General features: G+C 34.5%; 1 protein-coding gene across 1 annotated transcript in view; it reads right to left on the bottom strand.

Moving 5' to 3' along the window:
* The window catches only part of LOC104723533, a 4,965-nt gene extending 1,678 nt beyond the window's left edge, over positions 1–3,287 (bottom strand). The window contains exons 1-6 of the mRNA XM_010441912.2: positions 2,653–3,287; positions 2,019–2,216; positions 1,299–1,571; positions 781–883; positions 511–629; positions 6–102 (exon numbers count right to left, since the gene is read on the bottom strand). Coding sequence (XP_010440214.1) covers positions 6–102; positions 511–629; positions 781–883; positions 1,299–1,571; positions 2,019–2,216; positions 2,653–2,943 — 1,081 coding nt within the window. The 5' untranslated portion in view covers positions 2,944–3,287. The remainder of the gene's footprint in view (positions 1–5; positions 103–510; positions 630–780; positions 884–1,298; positions 1,572–2,018; positions 2,217–2,652) is intronic.

The raw sequence follows: 21,837 nt of genomic DNA, 5'->3' as shown, positions 1-21,837 counted from the left end.
CAAACGAGATCCTATAGCAGTTGCAGACCGATAAACAACACTAAGGACCCTAGTGTGTTCAACCTGATCACGCAGGTCATTTGACCATGAGGACGAGGTTACCTGCCACCAAATAGAAGAAAAAAAGGATCTTATCTGTGTCAAAAATGAGTTTCCATATACTACATTACGAGAAAATTTGAACCACGCTTGCAAAAGTGGATACAAACTAGAGAATCATGGCCGGGAGGAACCCACAGAAATCACGATTAAGTGCTAAGACCATTGATGCACTTGTGCCAAAAAGTGAAAATATCTACGATGTCTGAAAAGTCTATGAATCATTTAGCAGGGGAAATATGATATCTCTATAGATATCTCTCGATGGCAGTAACTAATTAAGCATGTTAGGTTTGACATACCATGGTTAGCAATATATTGTACCATTTCAGGACCATTTATTCCAATGGTGGAATAGGGTTAATTCCGTGTTATTAGCATTCACATACATAGGAAAAGCAGGTCACATACCTCAGAACGAAGGTCATCGACTGAAGCAGCAGAGAATGTTGGGACTAGATCAGATCCATTGATAATAGTAGTTATGAAGTGCTTGCCTGATTCTGCTAAATCCCAAGTCATACAAGCAGCTGCAAGTTGTTCGATAAAAAGTTCAGTGCAAAGCATTGTAACAATCAGAACTAACTGCATATAAAGAGTTTGGTGATTCAAAATTAAGAAACAGGAGCAGATGACATTAAAGACAAGCAAATACCACCATTACTCCTAAATTGGGTGTACCTGGTGCAAAAGTGAAGCAAGTAGCCGAGGCTAACTCTTTTTGCTCCCGCAGAATATATGTTAGAAGTGAAGCCGTCCCACCCCCAAGAGAATGACCTACGATCTGAAACAATATATGCTCCTTAGAAACGATACAGTAGAAAAGGAGAACCTATTTCAACAGTGAAATTCTCAAGAACATTCTATAACACGGATGCTTAAATGAATTGAGATTAGAACTTGAGTATTAGTTAAATAGACTCTGATGTTTGTACATTTTCTCATCTGACATATGATTACTGTGACAGATGAGGAGATCCGGGAATGCAACTAGGAAGAGTACTTCTGTCCCAAATGAAAGTTAGAAGGAAACATATGATCTGAATGATCACATGAGTAAATGACATACTTTTTTTCCAAGTCATCTACACCTATCGGTAGTTAATCAAGCAGTCTAACGAGACAAAGAATTAGTTATAACAGAAGACGTAGTAGTAATCTGTAAATCAATAATGTATGGCTAAATACAGAGCATTTACCTGAACCTTGAAACTAGGATTCTCATCAAGGGCCTTGAGGAGGCAAGGAACACTAAGTTTAGCAATCCATCGAGCTGCAGCAACCATTCCACAATGTGCATAACCTAAAACTAAGTTACTTAGCCCACCATCATGCAAAACTGAATGATGGAAAGGGACCACTGCACCAGTTGCTGCTGTCAATGTATCTTTAATGCTATGAGTGCCACGGATCAATAGCAGGATACATTTTGATTTGCAATCTCGTATAATCGTGAAGGCAGGCTGCAGAATCTGCAGGGTTCCCAAGATAGAATTGTTCATGGTTCCGGATATAAATGAAAACAGCAAAACAGACCTCAAAGGTATAAAAGATTCAATGAAACACTTTTCTTTTAGTTTCCATTTGACCAGCAGGATAGAGATATTATCAAATATACAATTCAACCGATAAAACTATTTGAAACAAGTTGGGTCCAATCTTTAGTACAGGAACAGCACTGACGATCAATCATTATGTGGAATACATACTGTTATTAAAATATCGATGTGAGGCAAAAACTCTTGTTAGCCTCCCAAAAAGACATATGTTCTTAAGAGAATCTATCCAAAACGTATGAAAATATAATGCTTCAAAAAAAAGAATTTCTAGTCTGGAAAAGAAAGCATGTAGTCAGTATAAACAAGCTACTCATGAGTAATATAGCACGAAGGAAAATCACATTGATATGTATGACCTACCCCTGCTTTAGGCTTCTGAAGAAGGACATCTTCATGAGTATAACCGGCAGTCTCCAGAAACACGGGAAATGGCTTCTTGGAGAAAAGCATACAGAGGGTCAAAAATCTCAGTAGCTCTGTCAACTCCATGATAATCTGTGGTCCTTTTAACTCTATACAATTACTTCCAGCATAAACACTAGCAGTTGAGAAGTTTCCCTGGAAACAAAAGAAAAAAAAATGCAAACATACCATGTCACCAACTTACACAAAAGATTGGCCAATGAACCTAAACTAATTACACTCTGCATTACAACAGAAAAACTACAGTTGAAATATATAGATAGTGACGCATCACTACACACTAAGTCATTAGATTACAAGTCTATTAATTTTTTCCACATGCAGAATTATCAACCAACACCAACCATCCTGGCACTAAAATGAACATAAGTCAAAAATCCAAACATATTCAAACAGAGCTCAAATATTATCAGGAAAGTAAACGATATTGGACTCACAAAAATGTGAAAGAACAGTGAGGACATTTAATATATATAAAATAAAAAACAAATCTTTCAATTGAACCCAAGAACATATCTATACCATATCAAGGTGGTTAATTTATGCATCCAAGTAAGAAAAAAATTCAAACCTGTCTACGCATCAAATAGTTAATACCAAAAGCGAGATCGGCGATAGGCCATTTGCCCAGAGTCTCTGAATACGTAAAACGTAACGTCTCTGATAAAGTTGAAATAGTCTCAAGCCAAGTCGCCGGCGCTTGAGCCGGTCTCCTAACAATCCTCCTCCTTCCGGATCTCCCTGATTTACCCAATTCACCTCCTGGATCATCTTCCCCGTTTCTCGCCCACACGATCCGACGGCTCAGTAAGTATAGAATCACAACTGCTCCTGTTGCCGTCACCATTGCACCCGCCGCCATCTCCGATCCTCCTCCTCCTTAATCACCAAAACCGTTCAACAATCCAATTTCCACTCCTCCTTAATCACAAAACCGTTCAACGATTCAGCGAATTCGAAAACGAGGACGCAGATTTCTTCGCAGATTTCGAAATTGTGCAAGATAAATCTCTTATAATGCATGAATCGAAGCTCCGATTTCTCCAATTACACAACCCGATTTGGGCATTGAGACAGAAGAGAATGAAATTGAGAAATCGTTATGATTCCAATCATTCATGAATTTTTTTTTACTTTTTTAAGATTTAAAACTACGATAAAGGACATGAACGCGTCTGCATCTACCGAGATGAATCAGGGGTACTCTCGTTATTTCAGGGATAAGTAGGTAACCATTTAAGGTTAAGTTAAGAGGAAAGAAGAATGTTAGGAATAATAATCTATACTAAACAAATGTATAAGCTATAAGTTCCTAAGTCTGTCCACCTAGAAGTTAAAATAACCAATAGTGATTAGATATATCACTAATTAACATTTTTTTTAATTTCTATTATTTTGTATATTTAGATTTTTTAAATAACCAATTGGGATCAGACAATTCAATATTTAACATTTTTGAAATTATGTTAAATTTCTATATTTAAATACTTATAAATAAGTGTATTTACAATATCCCACATTGGCTATAATTTTTTTAAACAATGACTGAGAACCATTATAAATAAGACTAATATGTTTCCAACTACGATTACTAGGAAGCTTGATTTCTCAGGCGTCCAAATTTAAAATTTTTAAAAGTTTTAAATATTATAATTATTGATATTTTTCAAATATTATAAATATTTAAACTTTGTAATTTGCAGTTTTGTAGTATTAAGGATTTTGGTTTGAAAAGTTTCAATACGTGTAGATCTAAAATTGAGTAAGTATACAGGTGAAAGTATCAATAACTGGATGCATGTAGTGACTAAGCTGGTCCGTAAAATTGCACAAATTTTACGAGACAAGAGGCAATGATTTTGGTATTAGAGTTTGATGGGTTAACAAGTTGTCTGGTAATATAAAAAAATGTTTTAAATGATTATTAATGTGAGGAAGCTCATGAGGAAGATGAAGAAAAAGGAGTATAATGAAGAACCAGACGGTAAAAGTAACAATGACATTTATCATGAAAATTTAACAATGAAAATGACGAGAAAGAATATGAAGAGTAAGAAGACATTAAAAAATAAATCACAAAGACATAGGGAAAAATAAATCACGTGGTGGTGTTCAATTAAATATGAGAAAACAAGATTAATTCATGATTATAAAAATGTTTTGTTTGTCTGATGGTTAAAGAAATGGTTTAGGATATGCTAGGTCACCAGTTCGATCCGTCTCACCTGGACATCCAATTAATTTTATGATTCTTTTGATCAGATTTAAATTTTTAACACAAGTGACTTTTATATTTTTAAAAAGTAAAATTTTCACCAATCAATTGTAATTTAAAATTTTATATAAGCTAATATTTTATAACTGTCATCAATCATATATAATTTTTATCAAAATATATCAAATAAACCGATGTGTAGCGTGGGTTCAAAACCTAGTAATATATATATTTGTTTCCTACGTATATCCTCTCTCTCTTATCTCTCCAAAAATCTTTTAGAGAGAGAAGTCTTTTTGCTCCGTCGTCCGATTGGTGTCAATCGGGTTCCCGTCCGACATCCTCCGGCTTACATAGCGATGGTTGGTCGGTCTGCGTCTAGCGAGGTTCGGTTCTTTACCAACATCGGCTAGCTTTGCTTCCGACATATGTGGCTTCCATGGCACATGTGGTCGGCTTTGTCTCCGGCATAGGTGGTCTCCATGACATCTGTGGCTGGCTTTGGCTCCAACGATATCTGTTTCCATAGCGAAATCGGTTGGGTCTCTATATGGTTTTACTTATGTTTAGGTTGAGTTGGATCTGGTAGCACTCTATCTTTATATTTAGGTCCTATGTTTGCTTAATAAAGCTTGTTTTTTGGTTAATCTCTAATGGTTAACCGACCAGAAGTTACGGGTTAATTGGATTGCACTCATAGCTCGGTCGGGTCGCGCGTTAAGCATAAAAGTTCCTGGGACTGGGGTTAAGTGAGAGATTCAATTTTTCTCTTAATTTCTTGCAAAGCTTGTCTTAGTGTTTTTACTTCTTTTGCTTTGTAAATTTTGGTTTTGTTGTCCAATTGATCGGAGTTTATCTTGGATCGACGGATTACCAGTCTTCGTCAAAATAAACTTTGTTGAAAGCAAGTCTATGTTTGGTGAACTTCCTTGAAGATTAAAAGCATTTGTTTGAAGAAGAAGATGAAGAGGAATTGCAGATTTGCATAAAGTGGAGTCATATTCTCATCAAAGTTAAAACTGGGATTTCGCCATTAATTCTCTCGGCGAAGTTTGAGATCTCACATAAGATTTGAGTAAGCTTTTCGGCGCCTTCGACCGGCTTTGAAGTCTTCCGGCAATCGGAGTCTCCATCCTCTTCGGCTTCCCACGTGTAATCCAATGGTTTCCTCTTAGTGTCACGTGTCTTCTGTGCTGTCGACTGCTTTTTTCTTCAGTATTAAGTTTCCTTATTTGGGCTTTTGGGCTTTCAATCTGTTTTAGTGGGTATGTTTACTTTAATGGGTCTGTAAAATATTTGGCTTGGTACAATTGGCTTTGTCAATTGTCCATGAATAAAGTTACACACTTGTGAAAAAAAAAGATTTGTTTCCTACGTAAAGCAATCGAATGGTACTAGTTATTACCGCTCTAATCAGGATTAGCACACTAAACTTATATAGTTTAGGCTCCATACAAACTAAACTTAATTGAATTTATGGTAGAGGAAGATGAACACACGATCATACACGATTGCTTTCGAGTACACACAAGTGGCGGATCCATAATTTTTTTTTACCGGGGTCAATTATATTAGTTGTAATTTTTTTTCACTATAGTCTTCTCTATAAAGTATATGTATATAAATAAAATTTGCCTGAATAATTTTAAATTGTTTTTGCAGCTATTTTTTTAATCATTTTTGTGATTAAAACGTTATGTCCTTCTTTTAAAGATACAAAATTTAATAAATATCAAAAGAAATAATAAAAATGGATGAAAAACTATGTCAAATAGGTAAGTTCTTATTGTGGCAAAAAAAAAAAAAACAGTAAAATATAACAAATGAGACAAACGAGGGTCTCGATCCAAGATATGGGGGGGGGGGGGGGGCAAAAAAAAANACCAAATCAGCCAACAAAATATTTCAAAAGCTAACCAAAATACCAAAATATCAATATTGACCCTCTTCCTTTCAACGTAGGTCAGCCAGTGCACACAACTTGTGTTATCTTTGTATATTAACACAAGGTCCATTTCTTTCACGACTTTACTTCACATTAATATAAACAACTAGACAATTTTACAACAGAAACATATGGAAGAAATTTAGTCTTTTTTTTAACAATTAGACAATTTACAATTAAATAGAATGGATGTAGAAACAGAGCTCTATCCAAGTCTCCAAGATGAGTGATCTGTTCAAAAATGGTACACCACAATTTTCTTTTCCATGTAATATTTAAGATAACATATATTTTGTTTAACAAACGAATGATTAACTTGATTAATCTCGTCCTTGTACACACCACATAATCTAGGCATACATAACTAGTGAAGGACATGCATGTAATTAGCTAGAGAGACATTGAAGGTATCCAATAAGGTAGGACAATTTGTCCCGAGCAGAAACCTGAAATAGACTTGGGTGTGAAGGAACGTGGGGTTATAGTGGCGATATCGTAAACATCGTAGCCTTCACCACAGCCTTCATCGCCAACCACCTCACAATCATCTCCACTTACAACATCACACTCTTCTAAGGGAACAAGCTCACCAATATACTTAATAATTGTAGTACCTACAGCAATAGCCAATTCAAGAGTGGTCAAATCGAGAACAGTTGACTTGGGAGCAATTAAACCATGACCAGTAGACTCGTGAGCAGACGATTCGCCAACATTAGTAGGCATCTTCCGTGTGGAACGACGCGTAGAAAACTTTTTTTTCGGAGTCATCAGTTGAATTCAAAGAAGAGAGAAATCACAAATTAGATCTAGGGATTCTGATTTAGAGATTTTGGAGAAAATCAGAAATGATTATGTTTTAGTTAGGGAAGAAACGGCATCGTTTTATTATTGACGGGATCTCTTAATTGGTTAATTAACCCGTGTTAATTCTTCGTTTGACCATTTAACATTGTGCATTATATAGAGGCAAGTCAACAAGATTTTATAATTTAATTAGAATTAATTTTTTTTTTTAAAAAAAGATTTTTTTTCTCTAGTTCATATTTTAAATCAACGGAAATGTAAAATTGATGATTTAAATGACATTGTAAATATGCATCTAAATCACATATAATATTTGATTAATTTTCTCCACGAAATTCTAGTATTACGTAAGACTTGGACTAATTAATCAGTGCAGACACTAATCAGACAGTGGTCGATCTTTTCTTTTTAGTTGGATTTCAGAATCTATTTCAATATTTCTTTTTGACATTTTCTTGTTTTGGGCTTTGGCTAGAAGTTTAACTTCGGTAATAATTTAGTTTCTCGACTTTGTGTTAGTAGGTTATGCTTCACCAATTTTAAGAGTTGTGTAGTTACAGATTGTGGTAGAGTCAAAATTTAGTGGGCGTGACTTGTGAGCAAACCAAAGAGATATTTGCATAGAAATTGAAAAACCAACATGCATGTACATGTTATTTATTTCACTATTTTGGAAAGGAAATTAATTACATTTTAAAATGTGCAAAAAAATTGCGTACACGTGAATATAAAATCATTTCGTGATTTAAAATTTTATGTTGCTCCCATGGTTAATGAGTAAAAATTATATGCTTCTACAATTCATCTATTCACTGGTCCTCCTACTCTATGTGTGGCTCAAAAGGGGACGTAAAATACATACGCATAAAAATCACATGTAAATTATTTGATTAATTTTCTCCACAAAACTGTAGTAATATTACCTAAGACTTGGACAAAATAATCATTGTAGGTGCTAATCAGACAATACTCGATCTTTTTGTTTGGGTTGGATTTAGAATCTATTTCATTGTTTGTATTTGACATTTTCTTGTTCTGGTTAAAAGTTTAACTTTGGTAATAATAGTTAGATTCTCGAATTTGTGTTAGTAATAGTAGGTTATGCTGCACGGATAAGATTTATGTCGTTAGAGATTGTGGTAGGCTCAAAATTATTAAGGGCATCAGGAAATTTAGTGGGAGAGAGCAAACCAAAGATATATTTGCATGGAAACTGAAAACAAACATCATGTACATGTTAAAGTTATTTTACTATTTTGGTAAAGAAATTAGTACATTTTCAAATGTATAAGGAAAACGATCGAGTACATGTTAGATATATTTACTTTTTTAGAAAATGCTTCTAAAATACATCTCTTCACGAGTCTTACTAACACTACTATAGGTGGCTCAAAAGGGATGATCTAAATCACATGTATAATTTGATTATTTTTTCTCCATAAATTATTAGTATTACTTACAACAAATTTTGTTTGCGAAAAAGAAATACTACTTGGACTAATTAATCATTGCATGCACTAATCAGGCAATAGTCAATGTTTTCCTTTTTTGTTGGATTCAGAATGATAATGTATTTCGTTATATGGTTTTTGGCTAAAAGCTTAACCTTAGTAATAATTAGACTCTCAAGTTTGTCTTAGTAGGTTATTACCTGCTTAATCATTAATCATTGCCTGATTAGTGCATGCAATGATTAATGAGAATTGTGCTCTTGCACCGCTGGCACACCATTTACCAATCTGTGCGTAGTTGATAACGAGCCACACGAGTTGAATTTGTCATTGTTGTTAGCTACAGTAATAAGAAACTAAAAGAAATAAGTAGTAATGCAGTAACACAGCGAATAAAAATATATGAGCATCACAGTTTTTGGCTGCTAAAAATATAACGTGGTTTCTTTGCATAGCATTTGTGGTCACTCTGTTTTTAGATACATATTCCTTTTAAAGAGGAAAACATTGGGAAAACGTAATACTGTATATTGCAATAGTGAGATGACTTGTTTACCTAGATGATTGTGAGTGGTAAATAAATTGCAATAATGATATGACTTGTGTTACCGAGATGATTGTGAGTTTTGAGGGGGTGCAAAAAAAATCTAAAAGTGTTCTTGTGAGGATTTGAACCCTTGAACTCAAAGGCTATGTGGTGCATCATTGACCACCAGGCTACTTACATCACAAACAAATACATATAAACTAAGTTTTTTATATTTTTATATGGTGCACTTGCACCCCCTCTAATGAACGTGGGTCCGCCCCTGTTGTGACTATCTAATGTACTCGATGTCTGCGAATACATTAGTCTTAAGATACGGTTTAAAAATCGATCTATTTAACTATTAATCCCCGATATTAACCGAGTTCTCAAGCCTTACTCCCAACTCCTCTTCCTGCTGTGAGCACTGAGATACCTCAATCAAAGCAGAAGCTTCAGTCTCATTTCCCCCTCCGCCGGCTTAGCTTTTTCTGGCGTGTTTTTTACATAACCAGTTCCACAATTGTGAAGCAAGCTCGACGTCCAAAGTTTCCGAGGAAATCTCTCTGGCTGTGGCTGTCTGTGGTCGGCGTTCAAGATCTGGCAGTGGGTTCTCAAGATCCGGTGGTCATCTCTCAAAAACCGGTGGGCGGTGTACTTCTTCAGGCTGATTATGCTGTTAACCGAAGATCTCTTTCTCCCTTAAGCGGTGGTCTCGTCTCGGTCGGAGTCTCCGGTGACCTCCTCCACAACATGGTTTTCCCCAAGATTAAAGTCTTCCCTTCTCCCTTAACCGTTTGTCTCATCTCTGCACTCTCCTCTTGCTCTATCCATGGTGACCACTTGGAGAACACAGATCTGGTGGTCTGTGACCCAACAGAAGTGAAGATTCACCAATCCTTTAGATCGGAAGTACATAGACGATCAATGTTGTATATCCTTCAAACTTCCTCCGGCTACTGCCGTGCCATCACCTCCGGTGACGTCGATGCCCGGAGAGATTTTCCAAACCTAGCCGTCAGCGGCTCCAATACACCTCCAAACCCTAGAATTTCTTTCTGGTGGGCTTGGACTTGGGTTCAAATGTGTTTTGTGGATTTAAATTTTAATTCCACTATTATGGGCCTAATTGTAAAGGGTCAAACCCTATCTTTAAATCTTTCCTTCTATATGAAGAGACTACTGAAGATTATGAAGGAAAAGTGTCTAACGCTTAAAACTAATTTACTTCATGTTATGTGTCTACAATCTTCCTCTAAGGAATGGCGCCTCCAACATCCATTTGTGTTGCTATCAGTTCTAATGGTGATACAAACTATACCAACTTCCTCAGTTTTTGAGAGACTATTTAAACTGAAATGTCAAGTAAATAATTTTGATTTGCTAATTCAAAAACGACTTAAAAATTCAGTTTACATCCTTTGTAATGAAGCGATCTTATGTTTAATGTGCAAAGTCACTCGATTCAATATTAGTACGGTGGGTTTGTTACTCCCTCCGGAACTAACACATGAGGACTTTAGCATGGAACTGTCAAGGGGCAAGAGCTAAAGAGACTTCTCGTCGACTAAGAGAGATGTGTTACATGTACTCTCTAGATTTTATGTTTGTATTTCTACAAACTTTGCATGCCAAGCTAGGATTTGACAATCTTCAAACTGTTGAGCCTGATGGCACTAGTGGAGGTTTAGCACTTTTCTATTCAAAGGACTATCCGGTTAAGTTTTTGTTGTTAGATGATCGACTGATTGATATCGAAACAATCATTAACGGAAACCGAGTTTTTATGACTTTTATATACGGTGATCTTGTCCCTGCAAACCGTGAATATGTGTGGGAAAGATTAATGCGTATTGGACTCACTCGATCCGAAGCATGGTTTATTATTGGAGACTTCAATGAAATAACAGGGAATCATGAAAAAAGAGGAGGGAAAAAGATCAGAAGCCTCATTTCTACCTTTTCGTGCTATGATTGATTCATGTGGATTAATCGATTTTCCGTTCCAAGGAAATCAATTTTCATGGATTGGTCAACGATCAAATGGTAAGATTCGATGTCGCTTGGATAGAGCCATGGGAAACGAAGAGTGGCACAATATATTTTCCCACACTAATGTGGAGTACTTGAAGATGTGGGGTTCAGACCATCGTCCTCTCCTTGCATCAATACTAACACATCCAAAAAAGTTTTTGAGAAGGTTTATGTTTGATAAGAGGTGGATTAATAAGCCAGGCCTCAAAGAGGCGGTGTCAGACGGATGGGGAGGCGATGATAATTCCGTCGAACGATCCATCATGAAAAAATCCAGAATTGCAAACGAGCTATCTCCATGTGGAAGAAAAATAACCAAACAAATTCGGAAAAATTGATTAAGGATCTCCAACAAAAGATTGATGAGACCTATGATGATGATCAAGCATCGACGGAAACTCTCTTCAACCTAAATTGACAGCTCTGTGAGGCCTATAGGGAAGAGGAAGCATACTAGCACCAAAAAAGTAGAGAACTTTGGCTTGCAGAAGTAGCGGTGGAGTACTTCAGCAGAAGGAGATAAAAATACAAAAAATTTCCACGCTTCCACAAAACAAAGGAGGACAAGGAACAAGATCACTGGCATCCTTAATCAGCTCGGAGTATGGGTTGATACAGAAGAAGGAATAGAAAAAGTAGCGGTGGAGTACTTCAACAACCTCTTTTCATCCTCGAATGCGAGCGATCCTATAGTGGCCATTAAGGATGTTCCTACTTTGGTCACACCCGCTATGAGCGAGCATCATACGAAAGAAATCTCAGAAGAGGAAGTCAAACGAGCATTGTTCTCCCTGAATCCGGGAAAGGCTCCAGGTCCATATGGGATTGCTGCATTGTTCTTCCAAAAATTTTGGGAAACAATAAAAGGCGATCTCACTATGATGGTGAAGAATTTCTTTAGCTCTGAAATCTTTGATGGCAAGCTAAATGAAACAAATATATGTTTAATCCCGAAAGGAGAACGACCTTGTGAAATGTCAAAATTCCGCCCTATTAGCCTGTGTAATGTGAGCTATAAGGTGATCTCAAAAATATTGAGCTTACGTCTCAAGAGCTTTTTGTCGGAACTTATAACCGAGACCCAATCTGCATTTGTAGCAGGAAGATTAATCACAGATAATATCCTCATCGCTCAAGAAAACTTCCACGCCCTCCGTTCTAACCAGGCCAACCGTAAAAAAATCATGGCAATTAAGACGGACATGAGTAAAGCTTATGATAGGGTGGAATGGAATTTCCTAAGAGCTTTAATGAAAAAAATGGGATTTGATCAAAAATGGGTGGGTTGGATAATGCAATGCATTACTTCCGTCTCCTACCGCATTTAGATCAATGGGGAGCCCAAGGGACGGATTAGGCCAACACGTGGGATTCGTCAAGTGGACCAGATCTCCCCATATTTATTTGTACTTTGTACAGAGGCCCTAATCGCTCAGATTAGGAATGCCGAAAGAGAGGGGAAGATTCAAGGTTTATGTATCTCGAACGCAAGCCCACGGGTCTCCCACTTACTTTTTGCAGACGATAGTTTATTCTTTTGTAAAGCTGATCTTCAGCAATGCAAGGAAATTATCTATATAATCCGCTTTTATGGCGAGGCGTCCAGACAAGAAATCAACTTCTCTAAATCTTCCATTATGTTGGGAACCGATGTCACGTCCCATGTACGACAAGAGATCAAATCTATTGTTGGAATATCACAAGAAAGAGGCATGGGTACATACTTGGGTCTCCATGAGAAGATTCATGGGTCAAAAGCACAAGTCTTTGCATTCATAAGGAATAGACTCCATAAGAGGGTGAACTTATGGACCTCAAAATCCCTATACAAGGGAGGCAAGGAAGTCCTGATAAAATCAGTGGCACAGGCAATTCTGACATATGTAATGTCGTGTTTTCTCTTACCAAAAGCTATATGTTCAAAACTAACTAGTGCGATTACTGATTTTTGGTGGAGCAATAGAGCACATAATAGAGGACTACACTGGATCTCATGGGAGAAGATGTGTACTCAACTTTCTGAAGGTGGGTTAGGCTTCCGAACACTAGAAGAATTTAATCTTGCTCGTTTGGCAAAGCAGCTATGGAGGTTGCTGAGATATCCAGATTCCCTCCTTAGTCGAGTTCTCAAAGGGAAATATTTTCGATACAGTAGTCCATTAGAGATACAAGTATCCAATCGACCTTCATATGGTTGGAGGAGCATGCTGGCGGCAAAACATGTTCTCTTGTATGGAATCTGTAAGACCATAAGTTTGGGGTTCAACACATGCATCTGGACTGAACCGTGGATCCCAGATACTCCAGCTCTGCCACCACAAGGAATAAATACAGAGAGAAATCCCTTGATATATGTTAACACCTTGATCGACTTCAATACAAAAAGGTGGAAACTGGAGCGTCTTCGGGAACTTTTTCCCCCGAAAGAAATTACCCTTATTTTGGGAATCAAACCGAGCTTAAATGCCTCGAGGGATGGTTATTCTTGGACCTTGACAAATTCTGGGAATTATACTGTTAAGTCTGGGTACGAAGCCGTGAGAGCTATCTCTCGCCCTGTTTGCGACCTCCCTTTTCAGGAGCCAAGTGTTACAACACTCAAGGCGCAAGCATGGAAGTTAAAAACATCACGAAAGCTTAAGCATTTCGTGTGGCAATGTGTGACTGGGTGCTTGGCTACATGTCAACGCCTGCATTATCGCCATATTGGTAGAGTTAAAGATTGTCCTAGATGTGGAGCGGAGGAGGAAACTATAAATCATATGCTATTTGAATGCCCCCCAGCACGTCAAAGTATGAGCCTTATCGACAATCCCTTCCCATCCTATGGTGTTCCCTTCATCTTCCCTATATAGCAACCTCGATTTTCTATATGGCGTGGTAGAGACTTTGGTGCCATTGATCAAAACTTGAAGACGTTCCCTTGGATGATGTGGTATATTTGGAAGGCAAGAAACAAGAAATTTTTTTAAAACATATCCGAGTCTCCGCAAGATACTTTGGAGAAAGCAACCCAAGAAGCAAAAGTTTGGCGAAGAGCAAACAATAGAGACATACCATCAGGGTTAGTAGAAGCGGGCATACCTACCCAAATCCCACAAGATTCCCTTGTATGTTTTATAGACGGATCTTGGCATGCAGAGGTAGATAGGAGTGGACACGGCTGGATTTCTTCTTTCGGTGCTAGATTCTTGCATATGGGGCTTAAAGGTTCGCATAGAAGCTTATCCCCCTTACATGCGGAGTTAGACACTCTTGTTTGGGCTATGGAGTGCCTTATGGCTTTGAACTTAGATACAACTCTCTTTGCTACGGATTGTTTAGACCTCCTAACGATGACGTCTAATATTGAAGAGTGGCCGACCTTTTCATCAGAATTGAAGAATTTTATTCATTTCAGAGATAGATTTGCTAACTTTAGTATCAGATATATTCCTAGAGAGGATAATATCCGTGCCGATAAACTTGCGAAATGTGCAAGAGCACGAGGTTTCTGTTTTTCCCATGTAAGCTCGTTGGAACCTAATTGGCTCTCTTTTGAAGAACGTCATCTCCGATAACTTAATATATGAGGTTTGATTGTAAAAAAAAAAAAAATTAACTGAGTTCTCAGTATATTATATATATATTGTTCATAATGTTTTCCTTTCATTTTAATCAGATCACAAAATTCTTTTTGAAAATATTTCTAAATCGGGTTAACAACTGATTCAATGCAAAACAAAAAAAAAATCTTAAAATAAATGAACTAAATAATATTTCCATATGTATATAATTTTTTGTTTTCCATTTTGTTCTGTTTTAACTAATTTATGTTACAATAATATTTAGGTTTACATATTGACTCTCTTAAATATTTGTCCTAAGTCATACATTCTCTAAAACTTTCTGGATGACGTCTCTTTACGGGACAATAATTCCAGTGGTGTTGCATTTTGAACAGGTTTAGGATAGTATTTCTATTATTTTTTGGTTTTGCATGTATCAAAAAATAACTCACATGTTTTTTAGACCACAATCAAAATGTTGAATACATTTCAAAATGTGTAAGGAAAATAAGTACATGTTACGAATTTGTGCCTAGTTGACAACGGATAACCATTTTTGAGTTATTGGTGATCATTAATGTGTAGCTACAATATCAATTTCCATTGCTAATATTGTACTCTTTTTGTTTATTTTTTTACTGTAAAACTTTTTTTTGTGTTGAAGGAATACAACCTAAAATTTTATAAGATAAAACAAAAAAAATCTCAAATCTAAACGACTATATAATACGCGCTGTGCATGCTTAGGACACACACATCCACCTTCCACTTACAATATACGTAAGTCTCTCTCATCTCTCTCTTTTTCCTTGTATAATTACATAATTTATATTGTGATCTCTCTCACTTTTGTCTTATTTTATTGCGTAGATAAATTCACAAGGGAGAAATATCGATTGTAAGAAATTTTTTGCTCCAAAATGCCAAATATAGTAAAATCTCTCTAAATTAATAAAGTTGAAATCATGAAAATTTATTAATTTAAAGAGGTTTTAATTTATCAATAAACTAATAATTATTATATCATAAAGAGATCTTCTTAATTTGATAATTTCTCAAAACAAAGTGTAAAATAAAATTGAATTAATATAACTAATCTTTTTTTTATAGAATAAAGATAATAATTATTATATTTTAAAGAGAATACTCAATTTTTTATTTTAATAAAAATATTAGAAATGAACTCTAACAAAAATTAGTGTGTATATATTTTGATCATTTTATATAATTATCAATTTATATTATTGATGGGACCATATATTTATAAAAGATTTTCAAAATATTATTATCTTATTATTTTTTCGAATTGTGTCCAAATTTACATCGACCCAATTTGAAACCGTAAAAATATATTAATTTATAACGATTATTATTTTAAAAAGTATTAATTTATAGAGGTTGTAGTGTAGGTCTATAAGAATGTTGTTACTGATGCTGCACTTGAAGGGAACACTTCCACCATGTACCAAGTGGGAGCGAGAAAAGTTATGGAAGAACTTGGCATCACAGTGCAGATGACTTTCAGAGCAGATCTCGAAGGCGTAAAGTATGCTGAGGAACCGTATACCCATCGCCATGTAATTGAGTATCTTGACAAAAATGGTAAACGCGTTATCGAACTATCGAAGAAGGAAAAACACAATGCTGGCTGAGGTGTAAAAAAAGATGGAAGATGCTCTTTCATCCTCCTACTGAATGGCGTAGCTCACAAGATAGCTGAGAAGGCGCGGCCCAAGTAAGAACTCATGGAACATGATCTCTATCCTCTCCCTGAGGTACGAAAATGAAATAAACAATATTATCAAATTTCACTGCTAAAGTTGAATTCTTATTTTTTTAGTGTAAAACTGTTTCGTGTTGAAAAGAATATAATTTATTTTTTCTTAAAATCCAAACGACTATCTATACACCTTGCTCTATGCATGTTTACCACACACCTCCACACTTACAATATACACAAGTCTCTCGTTGCATCTTAACCCACGAGTCTCTGGTGAACAGTGCTTGGAAGTTTCTAATTAAACTGTATAAAATATACAACATATTATTGTATCTCACATACGTCTAATTTGAGAGGATATAATTTACTCAAAAGATCCTTTCATATGTTATAAAACACATACGTCTAATTTGTTTGCTTATATTTTGCTTATATCATGCATATATTTTACTTTGTTTTTATGTCATGCATATATTTTACCTTTTTTTATTGTTTACTTTTGTAAAATACTAGAAATTAGGGAGATACTCGCGCGTAAGCGCGGTAATAAGATCTTAAGAAAAATGGTTTTGATACTTTAGGATATGCTATTTTTTTTTTTAATTTAATATGTAATAATTGATATCTTAAAATATAGTGTTTTATCTTTTAAAAAAAGTTTCTAATGTTTTATTTGATTGTCAAATACTTTTTGTATTTGCACATATACAAAAGGGTTTACTTTCTAAAGATCCATAATATTCTCATGTAAAATATTAATTAAGTCTTATAAATAAACAATTAATCTGTAGTAAATAGATATTAAGATTCGGTAAGTAAATTCAAAATTTTCTTAAGCGTAAGCAAATTCCAAAAGATCAAAATTATAATGTGTTATCTCAGTTACAAAATAAAGATAAGAGTAATCCATATTTGGATTTCAAGTAGTGGTTAATACAAACATTCAAAAAAAATTAGACATTCAAATATGAAATAAAAAAAATGTTCAAGGCTCCATTCTTTACATCTGAGTTCCTGAGCTTTCACCTTGATGCTCCATCACATGATTTATTTAATAACGCCCAGCGATTTCAGACCTGTAAATATATAAAGTGTAATAAAAAATTTTATGTTAACATCATAGACAACTTGATTGTTATGACATAATAACATCTTACATAGCCTAGTGATGCTCCAGTCCTTCGAACTCTGGTTTTATAAAGATCTTCGAAGAGGCCAATGTGTTTTCAATACATGGTGCACCTATAGAAATTTACAATTTGAAGTGAATATATTGGTTACCTTTTGATGATTATATCAAAACTATTTTATGTTACATACCTTCATATTCTCTGATCTTCATAAACCGCATTACACAAAACACAGGTTTTGGTTTATATTTGAGATGGCAACCATTTGATTCCCATGAATACATGAATTGAGAAGCGTATTTGTCTTTAGCATGACACTTCAAAGTTTCATTCCTACACGTTTAACAAATTTTTAAAATCTTAACATAGACCACTTGAAAATGTAAGTGTCTTAGAGATAGAGTAAATGTCCTTTACCTGCCATTTAACAGCGTGATGACAACTTTGTTACTATTATTGGCACTCTCATGTCTTCTTTTGTCTTCCACATCTATTATACACCCACAAACATCTAATTCGAGAAGAAGACAGAATTTAGCTTTCCAAAGTGTTGCATATCTATTTTTGGTAAAAGTTTAATTTGTACTTTCATATGGAAGGGACCAATACACAAAGTTAATAAATACCTAAAAAGATTAAAGATTTCCTAACACAAAGATACAATTAACTATATTCACGGATTGTACCATAACAATATAAATTTTATTAAAGAAACACTTACCGAAAGAGATGGGATGATTTATTCTTCCACGATATATATCATCCAAATCCTAAAATCGAAAGTAATTCTTTGGACTCAATGGTTGGAGCAGCTTCATCGTGGTATCATCCGTAAATTTTATTTGATAAGGATGATGAGTATTCCTCTCCTTTAGGGTTGGATGAATTACTTTGAAACTTCTAATATCATACCACTCACCATTGTCGATATATTTTCGGAGTTTAGCGAGTGTATTTGGTAGAAAAGCAGCTTCGATTGTGTCACCCTTCACAGTTACATACAATTGTGTAAGAAGCCTTCTATATAATTAAGAACTGTTAAATTTTGAAATTTAAGTAAAACATCTTGTTCAATTAACGACATTAACCTTTTCATCCACAAGAAGCAGAACTCATTTCGTGAAGAAATCGCTGATTCTCCAAGAATATAAGACATTGGCCTAGATACACCAATTAGTTCTTTCGGGATGAAGATCAACAATATAATCAAATCTAATGATTTTCTCAAATTAGGTTTTTTCTTGTTTCTCTCTGTTATCGAAAAAGAAAAAGGGAATTGAGATTTGTAAGAATACAAAGAGTCACAATTAAACGTTGCGTCTTAATCGTTTTAGTGTCTCAGATTTGGTCTGACTATTAAATTGTGAAATATTATATAAATAAATACAGTTTTAATATAAGGTTTGTCACCCTTGCATGTCCAACATAAAATTTGTGCTAACATATTGAAGATGTTTTCACGTTTTCATTTTCTAAAACTTAAGACTTAGATATTGATATGAAAAAGATAATATTATTAAGAAAAAAAACTTTGAGAATCGGATAACGAATGAATGAAATGAAACGTTATAGTAGATATTAGATGCTTAAAAGAAAATCATATATTTTCAAAGACTTCTTTGAAAACCACATTAAGGGTTTTGTTTTGACATTTCCCTTCTTCATCTGTAATCAAAATCTTCAATTATTTTCTGCTTGTCACTCTAGAGAATGCAACATATAGTTGTCCATGTGTAAATACATGCTTGGGTAGAAAATATCCAACATGTTCCAACGTCTGACTTTGGCTTTTGTTTATAGTGATCGCAAATGCAAGAGCAACGGAAAACTGACGACACCTCATACGAAAGGGAAACTTTGCATCCGGTGGAGACACAAACATCCTAGGGATAAGAACTTTATCATTAACGTTTCTTTTACCTGTTACAATTCTTGCTTCAATAACATGATTAGCCATTTTAGTGACAATCAATCTCGTACCATTGCGTAAACCTCCCTTACAATATTCCTAAACAACATGATAGGTGCTCCCTTTTTCAACGTCAGAACATGGTTAAGTAATCCAGAAACGTGAATACTGTTAAAAAATTCATGAGTGTAGATCATATCATCGTAAGCACTTGTATCGGAAGTCTCAATACTATCTGAACTCAAATATTGTCTCTCTTCCCCTGGATATAATAAAACAAAAATAAGAAAACGTTTATATTGAATTTTGTATACAAAAATGAACTCTTGATATACCTGGAAGTTGTGAGAGCATATATTGAATTATTATTATCAACGACATCATTTCTTGGACTAAGAATAGCTTTTTCGCAAAAGATTTTTGCATCGGTCCTTCTTGCAAACGAATTACCGTAGATCTCTTTAACAATTGCTTGTAAAGGATCGTCACATCCCATAATTAATAAATCCGTGGGTATTTCTATTTCGAACTCTCCTTGTACGCTCGTTGATTTTGCCATCCCCAATATCGAGTAGCCATTTTGAAAACATAGAGAGAGTATCCGCATCTTAACTATTAACTGCCCTACAAAGTCTCATGTTTTGTGTAAGCTGAAATACTCTACAACTATCCCAAAGGAACGATGAGTTTATAGAGGCTAAAACTGTCCCAACTCTACCAGCCTCTGGCACAACCGGTAGAATCTGTCTAAAATCACCCCCTAAAACAAAAACATTACTTCCAAAAACTTGATCACACTTCATATATCTCGCATACTCCTATCCAACGTTTCAAAACAAAATCTGTTCATCATTGGAGCCTCATCCAATATAATGAGCTTTGCTTCTCTAACTAACTCGGTGAGATGGGATTGACCATCTATTGAACACGTTGTATATTCGTCCACATTGATGGGTATACTAAATCTAGAATGAGCTGTCCAACCACCTTCCATAAGAAAAGCAGCTATACCACTTGATGCAACATTAAGAACAATATCATCCCTAGATTGAATATCAGCGCCAAGAATAGTTCACAAGAATGTTTTTCCAGTACCACAAAATCCATGAACAAAAACCATACCTCCCTTGTTTCGATTCACAGCATCAATTATTTATAGGTAGACACTTTTTTGCTCATCGGTTGACATAATTAATAACCTGTCGTAATCCTCTCTTTGGTCATCACAATTATAGTTTCTCTCATCTATGAGAAGCATATTCTCATTATTATCTATCAAAGAATCGTCTGGTTTAGGCATATTCACGATAGTTGACCGATTGGTTGAACCAAGTTGGAGAGATTTTTCTTCCCATAAAGACAAGATTCTAACCCGAATTTTCCATTTGTATTTTGAAGGATTCAAACGTGAAACACGATCAGTTGGAAAATATATGACCATAATATAACCTGCACTAAACAAATCCAGTAATTATAATCAAAATTAGATTGTCACACATATAAAAGCATTGAATGAAGAGAAATTTTGAAGAACCTTAGAATATATTCGAGAGTTGGATATTAATCATATACTCTGACCGACGTCAATATATTTAACCTTAGAGATTGCTATATATTCCTAAATTTCTAAAATTAATTAATAATATAAAATTTATGTATTTATAATAATAGATATGTGTAAATATATAACATATATATCTCTTATATATGTTAACTTACTTATTTAAACAATACTTATTTACATAATAATCGTATCGATTATGTAAATTCTGATAAATATATTTTCTTTTAAAAGATAACCAAAATATTTTCATTTCCATCTTTATCACTTTAAGTTCATAATAAATATATTCATGAAGATAATTATCCATTTAAGTAATTATATATAACATATATATATATATATATATTATTTGAGATATGTTATTTTTTTTTTCAAACAATAATTATTTCCATATTTATCATTTCAAATTTGTAAATTTTTAATAAATCGTAAGTTTTATCCTTTGCAAGTATGGTTTTTACAAATAAAGGTATATAATAAAACGTTCTTACATATTTGTCATTTTAAATTTACGAAATTACATATGTTTGAAGATATACACTATTATTCTGTCATTCATTTATGTATAATTTATTAATCTATTATAAAATAAATTAAAATTTTATCAGAAACGTTTATGAATAAAGATTTTCACAAACTTAATATTTATTAAAAATTGACGATTCTATTATACAAAAGTCATAAAAAGTGTAATATTTTAAAAGATCAAAGATCAATTTATTAATAATTAGATTATTGTTACATTTAAATAAAGAAAAATTAAATTAAAGGAACAAATGTTATAGGAATATTGTAGGGTGAAAAAATTTGTCTTCTCTTTGATATTGGCTTCCATATCATCTCTTTATGACGCCAAACGGATGGAATTGGAATTTTAGCATAAGTGATTTTTTTGGCTTTAGGAGCT

The sequence above is a fragment of the Camelina sativa genome, chromosome 11 (assembly GCF_000633955.1).
Source record: "Camelina sativa cultivar DH55 chromosome 11, Cs, whole genome shotgun sequence".
NCBI classification, from domain to species: domain Eukaryota; kingdom Viridiplantae; phylum Streptophyta; class Magnoliopsida; order Brassicales; family Brassicaceae; genus Camelina; species Camelina sativa.
This window is presented reverse-complemented; position numbering and strand designations above follow the sequence as displayed.